Here is a 17,611-nt window from a genome sequence, read left to right on the forward strand (position 1 = left end):
GTCCGTCTTCCTCCCTGTCCCTCAGTTCCGCCTTTACAGACCTCAAGATGCTCCTGCCCCTTTCTCTGCTCGCCCTTCCCTCCCAGGAGCTCTTTCCCTACCCTCATAAAGGCACTATTGACCTCATGTTCTTTGTCTCAATTCTATCTCCATTCCGTGTCTCAGTGTTGACCTCTCATCTTGGTGCCAAAACCCAGGAGGAGTAAGAGGTGTCTTGACGTGCACCCGCCCACCCTTGGGTGAGTGCGGCATCCCTCTCTCCTCCGTACCCCCTTCCCTTGGACCAGGACCTCTCAGCTGCCATGCACCACATCTAAGAGTAAGTACCTGACAGTACCTGACTAAATTTTATTTCAGCCACTGCCCTTTGCTCCTGGGTTCTTTAGAGGCTTTGTTCATTCATTTCCATACTGAATCCTGGGCCCACGGCAGAGCCACATCCAAAGGGCAGCACTTGGGGACACCTGATTCTCTCTGCTCCTTTTCCAGGGGAGCTGGGAAGCCTTCCCCTTCCTGTGTTCCAGAGGCCCAGTTGGATATTCGGGACGCTAATTGTCTAGCTCTTCCAAGAACCCTGCAACATGGGAAATAAAACTTCCAAGCCAGACTCCACCACACCTGTAGGTTGCCTCCTGGCTAATCTCTCAACTCTTGGCTTAAAGCCAGATCTCCCCAAATGCCTTGTTTTATACGGCAATTCGATTTGGCCCCAATAGAAACTAGATTAGGGGTTTCAATGGCCAGAAGATGGTACTTTTGATTTCAACATTTTGACTGATCTCAGTAACTTTTGCCAGTGAACTGCAAATGGCCTGAGGTCCCCCACATCCAAGCTTTCTTCCTTCTATGCTCCCATCCATCTCTCTCTACTCTGTCAACCCATCCACGTTCTTTTAGCCCAATACTCTCCTAACCAGAAAAACTTGCCAGCTCAAACAGACCCACTACTCTCCAATCAGGTCTTCGACAGTACTCCCCTCCTCATCTTTCTCCAAACCCCCTGACTCCTTGTCTGTGCCCCCAATAAGGCCTTCTCCATATTCTGGGTGTCCTTCACCATCACCTTCCTCCACTACCCCCTCAACTCTCCACCACCCCTCTGCCATTCCCCCAACCCTTTGTCTCTGTGTTTACTTTCTGGGATTTCTGCCGCTAACAGGACTCCCGGCACTGGGCCTGGCAGTCACTGCACCCTCTGAGTGGACTAGAGCGCAAAGAGTGTGTCTGAGCTTTTTCTACCTGTTTGTGTGTTTTGTGTTTGCAGCTCTGCGGTGCCTGCTCCCAGAACTGCTCTGAAATCTACTTCCTCCTTTTCCCACTCTGAACAAAGGCCTCTGACCGACCTCCACTTTACCAGCCACAAGGCCAGGTCCCTCCCTCTCCTTGGCTTCTGTTGTGTCTTTCACTGATCCAAGGTCCCTGTCTGCCAGGTAAAGCCACAGGCCTGTGCCAGGGACCCTTCCTGTCCTCGCCTCTGTAGGGGACACCCTCAGGGTTATCAGACCATTCCTGTCTGATGGGTGAGGACGGGGACCAGGGGATGCCCTTCTCCTCTGCCCATACCCCCTGCAGTTTGAGACACTATGGGAAGCCCCCTGTCTAGGCGCCCTAAGGACTGTCCTTTGGGGTGCTGCTGGCCAACCTCACCAAACTGGGCCTGGCTCCGGACATTCACCCTAAGCAGCCAGTCTTTTTCTGTCACCAAGTGTGGCCACAATCCTAATTGGACAATGAGTCATGCTGGCCAGGACTTTCAATGCAACATTTTCTGCCACCTGGACAATTTTTCTCTCCGGACTCAAAAATAGTCTGAGGTTCCGTATGTTCAGGCTTTACTTTTCCTCTGCTCCCGTCCTTCCTTATGTCACCTGTCACCCGGCCCAGGTCTTACTTGCTCAATCACCCTCGCCAGCTCCTGCTAAACTCACGCTACCTTTCACGGCCGCTAAACCCAATCTCACCCCTTCTGACTCCCTGGAAGCATTGTCCTCCTACCTACCCATCCTCCACCTTACTCCCTTCCACCCCCTTCAGGCCCGGAACTTGGTCAGACTCCTCCTTAATCTTCCCCTCCTCCTCAACCTCCTCAGCCCCTTCAACCTTCCCCGGCCCTTCTACCTTCTCCTGTTGCTTCTCACTGTAGGTCACATCACGTTTGTCCCCTCAGTGAGGAGGCTGGAGCTATGGGCCCCATCATGGTCCATACACCATTTTCCCTCACTGATGTCTGCCAGATAAAAAACTGCTTGGCAACATTTTCTAAGGACCCCACTACATACATTAAGGAGTTCCAATATCTCACCCAGGCGTATGACTTAACCTGGCATGACCTTTATATAGTCCGCATTTCCACCCTCACCCCCGATGAGCGAAAGTGGGTTTTACAGCCACTCAGCAACATGCAGATCAGATTCATCTCACAGATGCCACCAGGCCCGTGGGTCCTCAGGCATTTCCTAGGGAAGAGCCAGATTGGACCTATCAAAGAGATACCCCAGCTGGACGCCAAGGCAGGCCCCGCCGAAACCACACGAAACAGTACTCGCTGGCCGGCTTACAAACCATTTTTCACAAAGCAGTAAACTTTGACAAGCTGCAGGAAATGACCGAGCAACTGAGTGAGAACCCGGCAGCTTTTCTCACTCGCCTAACTGAAGCCTTAACCCAGTAAACTAGGCTAGACCCTACCTCTCCAACAGGGGCTACTGTGCTAGCTACTCATTTTATAAGTCAGTCACCGACATTAAAAAGAATCCTAAAACGCTGGGGATGGCCCTCAGACCCCCATCTGTGACCTGGTAAACATGGCATTTAAAGTTTTTAACACTTTAAAGGAACAGGCTAAGGCAGCTTGCCACCAAGGGTCAAGCTGGCAAGCCCAAGTCTTGATTGCCACCCTGAAGCTGGCCGGAAGGATGGGTCAGAAGACTGCCAGAAACAAACAGCTTTCACCACCCGCTGCCAGGACCTTGCTTCCAGTGAGGCCAGGAAGGGCACTGGGCTAAACACTGCCCGCAGCCCCGACCACCCAGTAAGCCTTGCCGGTGTGCGGTCAGCAGGGCCACGGGAGAAGCAACTGCCCCTCGGTGCTTAGCCGCAGAGGGACGGTCCCTCAGAACCCCGACCCACCGCTGGCACTGCTGGGACTAGTGACTGACAACTCTGAGACCCCAATAACACCCCCACCCCCACCCCAAGCCCAGGGTGACAATCAAGCCAGTTTCCTTTCCCTTTCGGTAAGCGGGACCTGCTTTTTAGCCCTCCCCTCTTTCTCGGGCCCAACTTCCCCTTCCCCGGTCTCGGTCTCGGTGATGGGAATTAATGGTCATCCCTCCAAGCCTTTGGTCACCTAGCTTGTCAGCATTCATTTGCCTTTAACTGCAGCCCCTCCTACAACAGCTCTAAAGCAAACACAGCCCTTTAACGTCTCTCTCCCTCCAAAGCACATTTACCTCGTGCCGCTGCTCTCTGTTTAGGCCTGTGCCCCACCGCTCAGGGTTTAACTCTAAATAAACACTAGGTCATAAAGAACCTCCGACCACTGACTTTGAGTGAACAAACTCTTTACATTAGATCCCCACTTTCTCCCTCTTAACTAAACCATTAATCTCCCCACAGTAATCGCAGCTGCCTTTATGCCATGCAGCAAAACCAACTCCCATGGACCTTTCACCCTCTGCTGACACTTAGTTAATACATTTTTCATATTCAGTGAAAAATGTGAAGGACATCAAGCTGATAGTTCCCCAGGAACACGAGGAAGCAACAAAGCAGACAAGGTCCCTAATTCAAACCAGCCACCCCTGCGAGCCCTCTAGACCCTCCCCAATGACCTGATCCATCAGGTCCACTGTTCTCGGCGTCCCCGTGCTCTTCTTCAGCTCCTACAACCTACGCTTTGTGTCTCAAATCACACAAGTGTCATTCCCACTAGACATTAAATGGCACTTATATATCCCATACGGGCCTCAGGCCTCTGGAAGTTTACAAAATGAATAGAATTATAAAAAGGCATCTGGCTAAACTAACTCTAAAACAATACCAGTCATAAGTAGACCTGCTTCCACTCGCCCTAACTCAAATCCATGCCACGCCTCGCTCTCCCTCTTTCCTAAGCCCTTCAAGTTGATGGATGGCAGGCCTAATTTAATCAACCATAACTTTACCAGCCACACCACCACCACTGGCAAACTACTTACCCTATCTCTCTCTCTTAAGAACTTTTCTCTGAGAACAGCAGACAGACATCTACCTGCCCCTAAACCTGTACAACCTCACCTACCTGAAATCAGCCCAGGAAACTCTGTGCTGCCGAAAGCTCTCCATCCTCGACCTCTGCAACGCAAGCCGAAAAAACTACACATGGTCGTCCTGACGACGCCCACAGCAATCAAAGTCCTCAGAGACCCCAATTGGCATCATCTGACTCGGATGGAATTAACCCCTAACCCACACCTTGACCATTACTCCATCAGATGGTGGGCCCTACCACCTTATGCTTTACTAAAATTTCTACTTAACTTCTTACTCAATTCTGTGACCCCCAACCCCTCCCTAGTCTCAGAAATGTACATGTAGCAATTCACAGTTCAGGAAACAATCCCTAAACAAAATCTGCTAACAGAATACACAGGTTTTCATAAAGGCCAAACCAAAGTCATTGCCACAGCTGTTTGCAACCCGACCACCTGTCCCTCCATCTGTCTGCACTTTTCCTTCACCTCTCAGACACCCCAACAGGTGGTTCATGCCCTTTCCTCACAGCTCTGACCCAGTCAATTACATAAAGCACTACACGTAGTTACCGATAATATCCGTAAAAGTAAAACTAACTTAGCAGAACAATTAATCCAGAAATGCAACAGTCCTTTTGAGTGGGTGAAACTCATTCGGGAAGTAGCCCTTGTACTCATCGCCTCTGGAGGACATAACTCTTCCTGCTTCCTTTGTGCCTCGCTCCAGCTCCAGCCTCCGCTGCTACCAGCAGCTCATGGACTCCTTACCGTCAGGAAATAGTTGCCAACGTACCACTCTTTTATCCAGGCTTCCAAGACAATACTAGCTTCTCTCTGTGTTATATGTCACCTACTCACAGAGGAGGTAAACAACTCTTTTGTAAACATACCCAAAGTGTAAACACCTCCCTTAGCCCCCCGGGTGCTTTCTTCTAGTACAGTGGAACATTAACAAAAAGGCTCAACACATCTAGCCAGTGCCCTTACCTTCCCGTTACTACAGGTCCTCAGCTCACCGTGTACGGACAAACAAAACGTAAATGGCTGTGGAACTCATTCACTCAGCCTCGCCCTCTCTCACAGGGGGCAGTATTTCTACCTGTGCTGATAGGACTCTCTCGCTGCAGCCGGTTTGTCTGAGGAGCAATAGGACAAACCATGATTCAGGCTCAAGCATTTAATAATAAAATACAATCTATGATGTACTCCACTTCTAATTCGCTCGTTTCTCTCCAGAAACCGCTGATGTGCTTAGCCCAAGGTATAATCCATTATGCCACCAGGGCCCCAGACAGCAGTCAATTGAGGCCACGTCTGATCAAATAGTCATGATAACCTATGTGTTGCCTTGCGAAGGATTCTAAAATATATCCAAGAGGAAATGTTCTGGAATCAATTAGCAATGTCTGTTGCGGGCACAAGAATGAAGACGTTGACGTGTGCTGTGCCACGCGTTGCCACCCTCGCATTCGTGACCCTGTTTCTTGTTCTAAACACGGGATGTCTTGACCATCCCTTCTTTTCCCATAAGCATTTTCTCAGGCTATTTCCACAGAAATTCCCTACTTTTCTATGCTCAGGTCAAAACTGCAGTGCCCTTCAACCAAACGTCCTCAAATTTGGCAGAACCCAGTGATAATTCTATTCTCTGCTGATTTGCATGGGGTTAGGGCGGGATGGGGTGGAGGTAGGCATGGGAGTAGGGGAGGTTATTCTCATATCAGGGGCTTGTGCCTGGACTTCACCAGCTCAGAGTCCTGAAAGGTGGGGTGGGGCGGAACAGGAGAGTCTTGGTACAGAATTGTTTTCATTGAAATTAAATTAAATACCACCACTTCCTCTGCTAGTTATACCTGTTCTTCTGGGCTGTGCAGATGTCTCTGTGGTTTGGGGTCTTTTGTTTCCACTGGGGATTCCCCACTTACTGAGTTCCTCTCATCTAGTTTCTTTTCATTTGTATTTCTGTAGAAGTGACTCTGGCTTTGTAACTGTGTACAGTGCCAGAATGAAACTAGGCTCCTGTATAAAAAGAAGTATGCCTTTCTTTTCTTTCTCTTGTTTTGATTTGGTTCACAGGAGAGTTGGTATCTGGGTGGTTCACAGGAGAGTCGTTATCTGGGAGAGGAGTTGAAACGCACTTGCAGATTCTAAAGCAATGAAGGAGGCAACACTCCTACTGTGAACCTTCCACTTCTTTCCTTTCTCTCTTAAAAAGTGAGGAGACTTGGTAGCATAGTGGGCTCTGTGCTGGACTGCAAACCACAAGGTTAGCAGTTTGAAACCACGGCCACGTCTCAGAAAAAATAATGGTGATTTCTACTCTTCTAGCTCTGAATTTATGGGAACAGACATCCCCACCTTTCTCCACAGAAGTGCCTCCTGACCTCACAGTTAGCCATCCAATGCTTAACCCACAGAACCACCGGGACTGTTAGATCCCAAGTGTCTGGAGGTGTGCATTTTTAATAAGTCCCTTGCATGTTCTTCTTTTTTAAAATGATACGTGTCAAAATTAATATGTGTCTTTTTTAAAATATGTATGAGCCCTCAATACAATTATTTTTTAAAAATTTAAGTAATCATATGTGTCATTCTCATGCATGCTATAGTTGAAGAAATATGAGTAAGAGTTTTCAATTATGTTATATAGTTATACCACCATGCTAGGGAAAGAAGACCCCCAATTCAAAGTATTTTATAGAGAGACCTTTATCAAGTTTTAAACAGGACAAAGGCCAATCATCAGGATAGGGTGATATCAGCATGAGGCCATAATGTGGCCAAAGGATTCGCGACTACATTGCAAATGAGAAAGCATAGGAAATAAATCCGTCCTGAAATCGTGATTGGTAGCAGAGCAATTCACCGCCCACAAGCAGGACTATGGAAGCGAGAAAGGGACCGTGATGGAAATACACGCACAATTATAGAGGAGAAGATTGGTGCTCTTATCGGATTGGTGCTCAGGCCTGCTGACCATCTTCGCAGGGCTGTGGCTCATAATCATGCAGCCCCGATATCCCGGTTTCCATTAAGGACACGGCAAGACACATCCCTGGGATGATCAGGAAGGACTCAGTGGACGCTGAATTTGTGTCAAGACCCAAAATGGAGTGGGCTCCCACTGTAAAATGTAACCTTCCACAAACCTAGTTCTATTTAAGTTCTCATACACCACAGGTACTAACAAACAATATGACTGTGGGTTTCTAAATGGCTAAAATATCTCAGTGATTTTCTAAGACAGAATGGCTCTGTAGGCAAAAAAAAAAAAAAGGAAAACATCTGCTACATAGCATCGTATGTTTTCATTGCAACTCCATTGTAACCAGGAAACCAGAACACTGTTGCTGCTATCAAGTTTGCTCCAACTCGTAGCGATATAATACTTAGATATAGCTGTGGTTATAGTAGAAGGAAATTTTGACCAGCCCTGCACCTTCCTCACAATCTTTAGTACGTGTGAGTCCATTGGTGTAGAGATTGTGTCAGTCCGTCTCCTTTAGGGCTTGTTCTTATTTGCTGACTCTCTTACTTGACCAAAAATGATGTCCCTCACCAGCAATTGGGCTTTCCCGCTGAGTTCTCCAAAATATGACGGCACCCTGGTGGTGTCGTGGTTACACACTGGGCTGCTAACTGAAAGGTCAGCAGTTTGACACTACCAACTGCTCCAGGGGGGAAAGATGAGGCTTCCATTGAATTACTGTTTTGAAAACCTAGAGAGGCAGTTCTGTCCTGTCCTATAGAGTTACTATGAGTCAGCATTGCCTCAATGGCAGTACGTTTTCTCTAAAGCAAGTGAGTCAGAGTTTTATCATCTGATTTCTAAGGAGCATTACGATTCTATTTCCTCCAAGATTAATTTGCTTGTTCTTGGGAGTTCCTGGTATACTCAATGTTCTTCCCGAACACAGAATCTTAATGTATCAATGCTTCTTCCTTATTCCTTTTGTACGGCCCATTAAGATTCTGTGATGTCTAAGCCTGTAAATATTTATGAGAGTAGAGAGCCTCAGCTGGTGGGTTCAAACCACTCGATGGTAACCCTCTATGCCACCAGAGAATCTTCTGACAGCCACATTTTCCTCCTAACAAATCAGCCATCTTTGGATCTTACTTAAGTGTTGTATCTATACCCAACAGTCTGAAAAATGAGCCTTGATGTAATTCGACCTTAACTTAAACTGCAGTTGGGGAGAGGGAGGAGATGAGAGAGCGCTGCCTCCTTCAAGAGTTCAATCTCCCAACATGGACATCAATCTGGGAATAGGATATGTGATGGGTATTATAGTTGTTGTGCCAACGTGGCCAGTGAACACATGTGAGATTAGTTGAAGGGCGGAGAGATTAAATGGCTCGGTGAGTCTCGCCTCTCTCTTGCTTTTTGATCATCGGGCCAGTGTGCAGCTGCCTTGCTTGTTCTGTGCCTCCATTTGCAAGCTACACTATCGGTGGGACGCCTACCCGTGGTCTCTGTCGCTGTAACCTGAGGTTCCTTCAAGACCTGCTTCGCCACACTACTGGAATATACATCTCTTGTGCTGGGGACTGTCGGATCCTGTCATCTGGCTGACTGTTGGTGACCTGCTTGCTGTTTGCTGCTTGTGTCCGGATAGCCTAAATTGCTCTACAGAGGACGACCCTGCGGCTCTCAAGACCTGAAGGACTGCCAGTGTCTCACAACTGTCTCACGGGAGTGAGTTGCACTGAGCCATTTGTACTGCTTTATAGATTAATTAACTGTTTATTTCTTTTGTATCTATATAAATAGATACAAAATTAGCAGTGTCCTGGTTTTGTTTCTCTAGAGAACCCTGTCTAGCACATTATACAAAGAGTTGGACCTGACAGCCTCAGGTCAGGAGAGTTGTACTGAAATGTCTTCTTGATTGACATTTTGATTACATCACTGTATCTCACAACTAATAAAAAGTCCCTGCACCACACAACTCTTTAAAAAGCCACTGCCATCAAGTCAACGGAGACGCATAGAAACCCCACAGACCAGAGCCCAACTGCCCCTGCAGGGTTCTGAGATGGTAACTCTTTACGGGGCAGAAAGCCTTACCTTTCTCCCCGGGAGTGGGTTTCAAACTACTGACCTTGCAGTTAGCAACTGAGCTAGTAACACACCGCGCCAGGACTCCCAATATATAACTAGTATCTACCTTAATCCACCAACACAGGCAGGTGTCTAATACGTTATGTTTTGTTTTCACAGAGAGTAGCCTCCTGAACTCAGCCTTAAAAATGAATCCAGTTACGACGCAGCCACGATACGGCGCGGGAGGCATGGCCGTCAGTGACTGGCAAACCGGCGTGTTTGACTGCTGTGATGACATGGGGATTTGTAAGTGCACAAGTCACGGGCTCTCCCCTTGGTGACTAGGATGCAAATTGCTGTTATCATAAAACTATTTTTTCCTTCCATTGCTTTCCATGCTCCGTTCAGTAAACCAGAAGTCACAAACTGAAAGTCCATGGGTGGCTTTGACTCAGGTGTGGTCTGGGCTGGGGCCTGTACCACCTGAACATCTTGATGTTTCCCGAGCTTTAATTTTTAAATTGTAGGAAACCACCAAACATCAAATTTCACATAGAAACCTAGTTTTCCAGCTTCTCTTGAATATTTGGAAATTCGGGAAAGATGGGCCTTGTTCTCCTCGCTTGGCAGAAATGGAGGAGGCAAGATGAGACGCTGCCTGCTCCTGGAGAGCTTGACCATCTCAGAGACGCTGAGACGGTCTCTGTGACCCGGAGCTGGCTCAGGGGCAGGGGGTTTGGTTCAGTGAGCCATTCGCCCATCGGTTACATCCCTGCCAACCTGTCTGCCGTGTGGATTCCTCTTGTCTGGCCTTGCGCGGGTGGTCCTTTTCTATCTCAATCACCTCCTTCCTGTTCGTTTTGCTTTTGTTTTTACTTCTCTGGTATGGCCATGTTCCTGACATGTTTCTCCAATTTGCCTCCTTTTTTCTTTCCCTTTTCCATTTTGTACAGTGCTACTGATTGTGTTTGGGGGCATTCAGTGCTATTCCTGTAATCTTGCGATTGTCCCGTTTCAGCAAGTATTGCTTCCCTACCCGCTTCTCTTTACTGACTTTAATTCTTTTATACCGCCAACCACACTTCCCATTGCTGCTGAAGAAACACTCTGGGCCGTCTTTGAACAATAGGCCTCCCTCTCTTTTTCTCTGTTGTACGGTGAAACTTCCAAGTTCACTGGAGAGAGCCTTCGACCTAGAACAATCCATGAGAAAGCATGGACGTCCTTACCTGGTACAGCCGTACAAAAACTCTCCCCTAGAACTTCTCAAAATAAACGTTGTACTCAGAGCGGTTCCTTACGATTTCCTTAGGTTCACGAAAGTAAAGCACAGAAAACACTGTAAATTGCTAATGCTGATATTCCTTAATTTCTGCAAGCCTCCGTCGTCACACTTCTATTTGTGTGGATGCTCAGAGCTCTCTGCTCCAAATGCCCGCCCAGAATCTATTCCTTAGGGCCTTTTTCCTTTGACCTTGGTGATTGCCCCCTCAGCATTTTCTCACCTATGAACGCCCTTTCCACTGCGCCGCCGCAGACTTCCGAGCTATCCGGACCAACATGCAATCACGAGCAAGGAAGGAAGACAATTTGCGCATGCTCCAAGGTGGCAAGGCAGGAGGTGGTGTAATAAAATCTGCCTCGGTAATAACAACTTGAAATTGCCCCCTCAACTCCTAGGTGCTAGGTTCTCTCTAGAAACAAGGGGTTTAGAGCTAGATGACACCTTTCTTTTCGCAGAGTCCACGAAGAACATTTTCTGTGCATCGTTTTGCACTCTGTTTTCATTTAGTCAAGACGATGACGACTTTCTCTGTGATGTCGCCTCCGTCCAGGTCTCTGTGGGACTTTCTGTCCACTGTGCCTCTCGTGCCAGATTGCCTCTGACATGGATGAATGCTGCCTGTGCGGAGCAAGTGTCGCCATGAGGACCCTCTACCGGACCCGATACAACATCCAGGCGAGTCTTCCGGTGTCCACTAGACGCCCTGCGCTCTCTCCCGTCTGACTGAATCTTGGTGGGGGCTGGCCTCGCCTTCGTCGCTTGGCGTTGTTCTTTTCTCCCTCACGTCTGTGTACTTAGCTACCTACCTATCTTATGTCTTATGAATCAATTAAGAGTATAGTCCAGCCTTGAAGTTCCTTCGCCACTCACTCCTTCAGTGTGCATTTCCCAAATCGTACAGAATCACAATGATAAATAATAAATTACCATGGATGCAATATTGCCAGCGAATTTATGGGCCATATTCCAAAAGTCACCAACCACTTCAATCATGTTCTTCATAGGAAATGGAAATCCATCTGGGATCACGCATCGCATTCAGTTGTCATGTACCCTTAGTCTGTGACAATCTGGAGATAGTTTCTCTTGCCTTGTCTTTGACGACTTTGGCATTTTTAGTAGTACAGGTCGATTATCTTGCGGAATGTTGCTCGATGTGGGCTTGTCAGAGTTCTCCTCATAATCAGATTTGGGTTTTGCCTTTTTGGGTGGAGACCTCTCAGAAGAGATGCTATTTTCTTTTCAGTGCATCCTGTTAATGGTAAGGTAATGTTCACTGACCACTTGGTTAAGATAGTGTTTGCCAGGATTCTCCTGTTATTTTTTGCTTCATAACTAGTATGTATCCTTTGTGGGTTGTTGCAACATGCATGGCCCTATGTGACAAAGTAGAACTGCCGCACAGAATGTTCTAGGCTGTAATCTGATAGTATCATGGACTGCTCAAAGAACGAGCAAATCTGTTTTGGAAGAAGTCCAGCCAGATGCTGCTTAGAGTCAAGGATGGCGAGACATTGACTCCCAAACTTTAGACATGTGGTCAGGTGACGCTAGTCCCTGGAGAAGGGCATCACACTTGGTAAAGTGGAGGGGCAGCGAAAGAGAGGGAGGCAGGCCCTTGACGAGTTGAATTAAAAGCGTGGCTCCAACTATGGGCTCAGGCGTAGGAGCAGCTGTGAGGATGGCTCAGAGCTATGCAGTGTTTCGCTCTGCTGTGCATTGGATCGTTATGGGTTGGAACAGGCTCAATGGCACCTAACAACCACTACAACAATCTGTATGAAAACAGATCTCCAGATCTTTTCCTGTGGAGCTGCTGGTAGGTTCAAACTGCCGGGTTAACAGCCGGACACTCCCCCACTGTCCACCAGGGTCTGCTGTTTAGACACAGTGTGTCTGTTCTGACGTCTAACAGACCACTAAACTGGCTGGTCATTCTAGAGCTGGTTTGTGTCAGTCGGGCTCTCTTCTTTGCTTCCCCTTTACATATATGCAAACTTTTCATGAGGCTGCTCGACTGCAGCCTCCGCGAGCTGCCTCTCCCTTCATGGGCACAGCTGAGAGGGCAGCCTCTTGGTCAGAGCACAGCCTCTCCCAGGAGGAGTAAGAAAGGAAGTGCCAACCAATGGAACTCCCAGTGTGGGTTGGAAAATGCTGCCACGTGTATCTTCTTATTTTACTACACATAAGCCCATTATGGTGTCAGGGTGGTTGTCTTCCCAGTATAGAGACGGAAACCAAGGGTCAACACGGCTGAAGGTCACGGAACATGTAAAGGCTAGAATTTGGGCTCAAGCACATGCTGACGGTCTTCAGGGACCTGGGTTTGGGTTTGGGTTTTCTACTTCACCATCGTGCCTTCTTGGGTAGCTATGAATTCAGTCATGTGCCACACAGCTTGTTCGAGTCTTTGCTTGTCCGTTGATTCTGTGGCCATGAGACTATTCAAACCGCTTCCAGACAAGGGCGGTATCTTGTCCTGTTCAAACAGCTGCTGTTTTTCTATGGCCAGGTACCATGGGAGCACAATGAAGTGCTGGGGAATTCCCATTCTTCGCGATGGTCTTTGTAAACCAGAGCCTTACTGAATAAGACTATTTGTTTGCTTCCTTGTGGCATGGTATAGGTACTCAACAAGTCTTAATGAAGGTTTAAAGAATTTTTTAAAAATTAATGAGTTCAAGGCTGAAAAGACAGGTACTATCCTGAGTGGCGCAGGGGGCTACCAATTGGGCTGCACACCACAAGGTCGGTGGTTTGAAACTACCAGCTGCTCAGTGGGAGAAAGTTGAGGCTGGCTACTCACAGTATAGAAACCCATAGAAGAAGTTCTACTTTGCCCTCTAGCATCGGCGTGAGTCAGAATGAGCTTGGTAGAAGTGAGATGAGGAAGGACGAAAAGTAAATCACCCATAATCTTAACATAGAGGTTAAGCACTCAGCTACTGTGTGAAAGGTTGGCAGTTTAAACCAGCCCATGGGCCCTTCGGAAGACACACCTGGCAATCTGCTTCCAAAGGGCCATGGCCTTGGAAACCCTACGAGGAGGCCGTGCTGATCTGCACCCGGAGGTCACCAGTTGTCCGATTCAGCCTGAAAGCAACTAACTAGAACAACCATAGATTGTACTCGCTATCTGTCTATCCTCTTTCCTTTTCTCTCCCAAACATCCTACAAGTTGGGAATTGTATTAAACTCAACATTTGAAAAGGTACGTTCTGTAAAGAATTGGAGTCCAAAGTTACTTCAGTCAGCCAAGGGCATGGTCATAGAACTTGGTTGCTAGACTAGACCTTCTGAATCTGTGACTCCTGACCACAGTCCTTTCTAGGCCACCTGCCAGAGGGTCATTTATCACTATATATTGCTCCCTCACCTCTCCTTGCTTGCAGAACAAACGGGAGAGCTGTCAATGAAAACAGCTGGAGGGAGAGAGGTGGGACCTGGCCTGGTACTGCTTACAAACTATAGACAAATCGGTGCATTAAACAATTGCCTTCAGAAGGAACACGTCCAGAACAAATGAGAGAGGACAGGGGCTGACTGTCACCTACAGCTCACTGAGAATAGCGGAATGTTATGCCGAGGGCACTGACTTTGAAAGGGAAAGCCCAAACTCTGGCACTAATTTGTTATATGATCTTATTGAGTCATTTAATTTTTTAAAACCCTCTGCCATCAAGTTGAATAGTGAACATATTAAACCAAATGGAACTGTTCCTTAGGGTTTCCAAGACTGAATCTTCATGAGAGGAGACAGCCTCATCTTTCTCCCAGGAGTGGCTAGTGGGTTTGAACACCTAACCTTTCAGTTAGCAGGTCAGTGCTTATCCTACAGTTCCACAGATCATCAGAAAAATGGGAATAATGCCACACAAGTCCCAAGATAAGTAAAATACAATCTGCATTTTTAAAAGACTTAGAAAACTAGGCAAACAAAAGGGCTTCTTGTGACATCATTTATTGGCTGCATGTTGAGAAGTTTATTTATTCAACAGGGGTCCATCTGCAATGATTTCATGTGGCTTGGATGTTTTCCTAACTGCACCCTTTGTCAACTCAAGCGAGATATTGAAAAGAGAAAAGCAATGAATTGTTTCTAAAAGGTAAGTTGGGAATTCTTGGCTGATCTATGAATATCAAAACAAGTGCTCAAAGATATCTTTCCCTTCTTCACTATGGGCATTTCTCAGACATATGAGACATCCCTTGGAAACAGAGGGAAGGTGTTCAATTGTCACCCTATCCATTCAGTTGGTAGTCAGCTTCCCAGGAGTTTTATTGAGGACTACAGCATGGATGGGTAAGGAGGTCTCTGTGATGTATCCAGGTGTTTGCCCTTAGTGGAGTAGTCCTGTTTAATACTAATGTCAACTATGTCTACCTCAACTACACAATCGCTTTAAGATAGTAAAGATATGTGTAGACCAAGACATTCATTTCCCTAAGCTATATTTGGGGTCCATTGTTATCAGTAGTAATTGACTTGGATGTTACACTGCAATTGTGTAACCTAATTACCTTTTCCTGTCAATGCCACATGAAAATAATAATTCAGTGCCTAAAATGGGGGGGACTTCAGGCTCTATAAACTTATAGACAATACACTCAGTTTTCTAAAGTCCCCAAACCCCCATTACAGAGAAAAGTCACTAACTTAAAAAATATATTGCCATATAATTCACATATCATACAATTTATTCAACCAATCATAATAGAATGAGTTGTGCAATTACCAGCACAATCAATTTCAGAACATGTTGTTCATATACTCGTTGTTGTTAGTTCTCCAATAAGGTCACTAACTTTTTGATGACGACGTAATTGAAATTGAGTGGCAGCTGCTTGCTGACCTAGTTTCCTAAACTCTCCTGACCATGATTTCCTGTTCCTCTCAGACAAGAGGGCAACTCGATCCTTGACTTCACCATCTCTTACTGTCGATTCCTATGGGAGTGTTTTCAACGATTAGTTTGCACTTAGAAGAGGCACTCAACCCCCCAAAAAAAAGTCCAAAAAAGCCCCCCCACCAAAAAAACAACAACCACTCGCCATCAAAGGCTATTCTGACTCATGACAGCTCCATGTGTTCCAGAACAGAACTGAGCTACATAGGGTTTTCTTGGCTGTAGTCTTTGTGATGTCAGGTCACCAGGCCTTTCTTCCATGGCACTGATGAGTGGGCTCAATCCACCACCTTCCAATTAGCAGCCAAGCACAAACAATTTGCTTCACCCAGAACTATAGTCGTTAGAAAGCCCTATCTCCCAAAACGTCCTGGAAAGTGTTTGATTAGAATGATGAAGTTGCCAGTGGGGCTGGTTGACATTAGTTCAACCTCTATTTCACTAAGCTATTTTACCACATACAACACAAAGCAATGTCCTCTTCGTGGGCCATGCTGTCATGAGTTCTGTTTTAGTCTCAGAAGCCGTCTCCCAGCACTTGTCTTCCAGCTGCTTCCAATCGCCTCCTTAAGCGAAGACCTTAAGCAGTGTCAAGCTGGTGGTTGTTCTTACCATTCTTGTCCTCCCTGAACTCTGCCTGAGAATCGTTGATTGTCCCTCTTCCCCAGTAAAGCTGTTTCCCTAAAGGCCAGGGCGGCTGACTTGACACAGAATTTAATACCAACATCGCTTTGAGAGAATTTGAATGTGGCAGTTCCCACTGACTTGGTCTCATATCACTGTGAGAGATTGTTTTGGGCCTTAGACTCTGGAGACGTTATGTTAGATGATTCATTGGCACTCAGTAGAAGAAAACTCTGGCAACCCAAAGAGCATTCATTCACCCCACGGCTTAATAACAGTGCTGACACACAGTAGGCATTTAATATTCCTCAATGAATGCCTGAATGCAAATTGCAAGGAAATGAAATATTCCAGAAGATCTACTCCTGGAGATTTATGTGAATCTTAAATAATGGTTATGTCTCTTCCTAATGGTGCAATGTACTTTGTTATATTTTCCCGTCAACATTATGATATTAAAATCATAATTCTGTCTCTAAAGTGGTGGAAGGCTACTGAACCACGAGCTACATATTGACATAGATTTTAAACATGGAGCAATTTGGCATAGGGCAGAGCTGGAATAGGAATTTGGATGTTTGGTAAAGAAGAGAGTATAAATGGTTGTATTAATTCATTCTTTTGTATTCTCATTATTCCTTTAGACCGAATTCATATTTTGGAAAAGAGGTTGGAATGGAATCTGCATCTCAACTCAAAGTCCAAGAACAAATTTAAAGCTAATCAAATTACTTCACATGCCTGCTAAACCATTTTTTCCCCCAGCTGCTATGGAAAACAATGCATTTCTGGGCCTTTCTCCACGACGACTTCTCTAACAATTCTTGTGTCTTTAAATAATGCTTCATGGAAAGTTACAAAATGCTTCCTTTAACAAATAAACCCAAGATTGTCAAAATGTTATCCGTGTTGCGGATGGGTACATGGACGTTCTTTAGGCTATTCTACTTTTATATCTTTATATATATTTGAAATTATCTATCACAAAATGTTTTTAAATGCTGCCAACTAAAAACCTATCTAGGTTTGATGATTCATTAAACTGGCCACACAGAACTCCCAATCTAGGCTCCTAATTATGGACTTTATCAAAAGGGAAGTTAACCGGTTACAGTTCAGGTCTTGAGATAACACTAATTCAATGGGAACATATTTTTCTCTGCCGTGCCCATATGTCGGCCTCTTTGTGGCTCTCAGCCTGGCCTCTGCCCTGGTAGGGCAATGTTACAAAGTTGTTGGTTTTCAGGGCTGCCAATGAAGGCCTCTGTACACATCGCCCTGAAGCCATGTGGCTCCAGCTCCATGAGTCATCAAATGAAATTCCCTCAGAGTGTCCAGAGGCAGCCCCTCCACAAAGCCAGCCTCCGGCCCCTGAGCACAGAGCTTTTCTGCTCTGTGGGCTGGAAAACCTCCTGCAATGCCACCTGGCTGCTGGGTCCACTGCTGTGGCTCCTCTGTTGACCCTGTGCTGCAGGCGTCCTCAAACTACCGCCCGCGGGCCACATGCAGCCCA

General features: G+C 46.5%; 1 protein-coding gene across 1 annotated transcript; it reads left to right on the plus strand.

The window, feature by feature from the left end:
- The first annotated feature begins 298 nt into the window (after positions 1 to 298).
- Positions 299 to 17,001, plus strand: LOC101640989 (placenta-specific gene 8 protein-like). The gene is made up of 5 exons (XM_004703405.2): positions 299 to 319; positions 9,460 to 9,588; positions 11,118 to 11,242; positions 14,566 to 14,673; positions 16,743 to 17,001. Exons 2-4 carry the CDS (start codon positions 9,489 to 9,491, stop codon positions 14,668 to 14,670), a joined length of 330 nt encoding a protein of 109 aa, XP_004703462.1. The 5' UTR covers positions 299 to 319; positions 9,460 to 9,488; the 3' UTR covers positions 14,671 to 14,673; positions 16,743 to 17,001.
- The last annotated feature ends 610 nt before the right edge of the window (positions 17,002 to 17,611 follow it).

Source organism: Echinops telfairi, unplaced genomic scaffold, assembly GCF_000313985.2.
Source record: "Echinops telfairi isolate 266 unplaced genomic scaffold, ASM31398v2 ScPeMD7_7468;HRSCAF=8506_0, whole genome shotgun sequence".
NCBI lineage: Eukaryota > Metazoa > Chordata > Mammalia > Afrosoricida > Tenrecidae > Echinops > Echinops telfairi.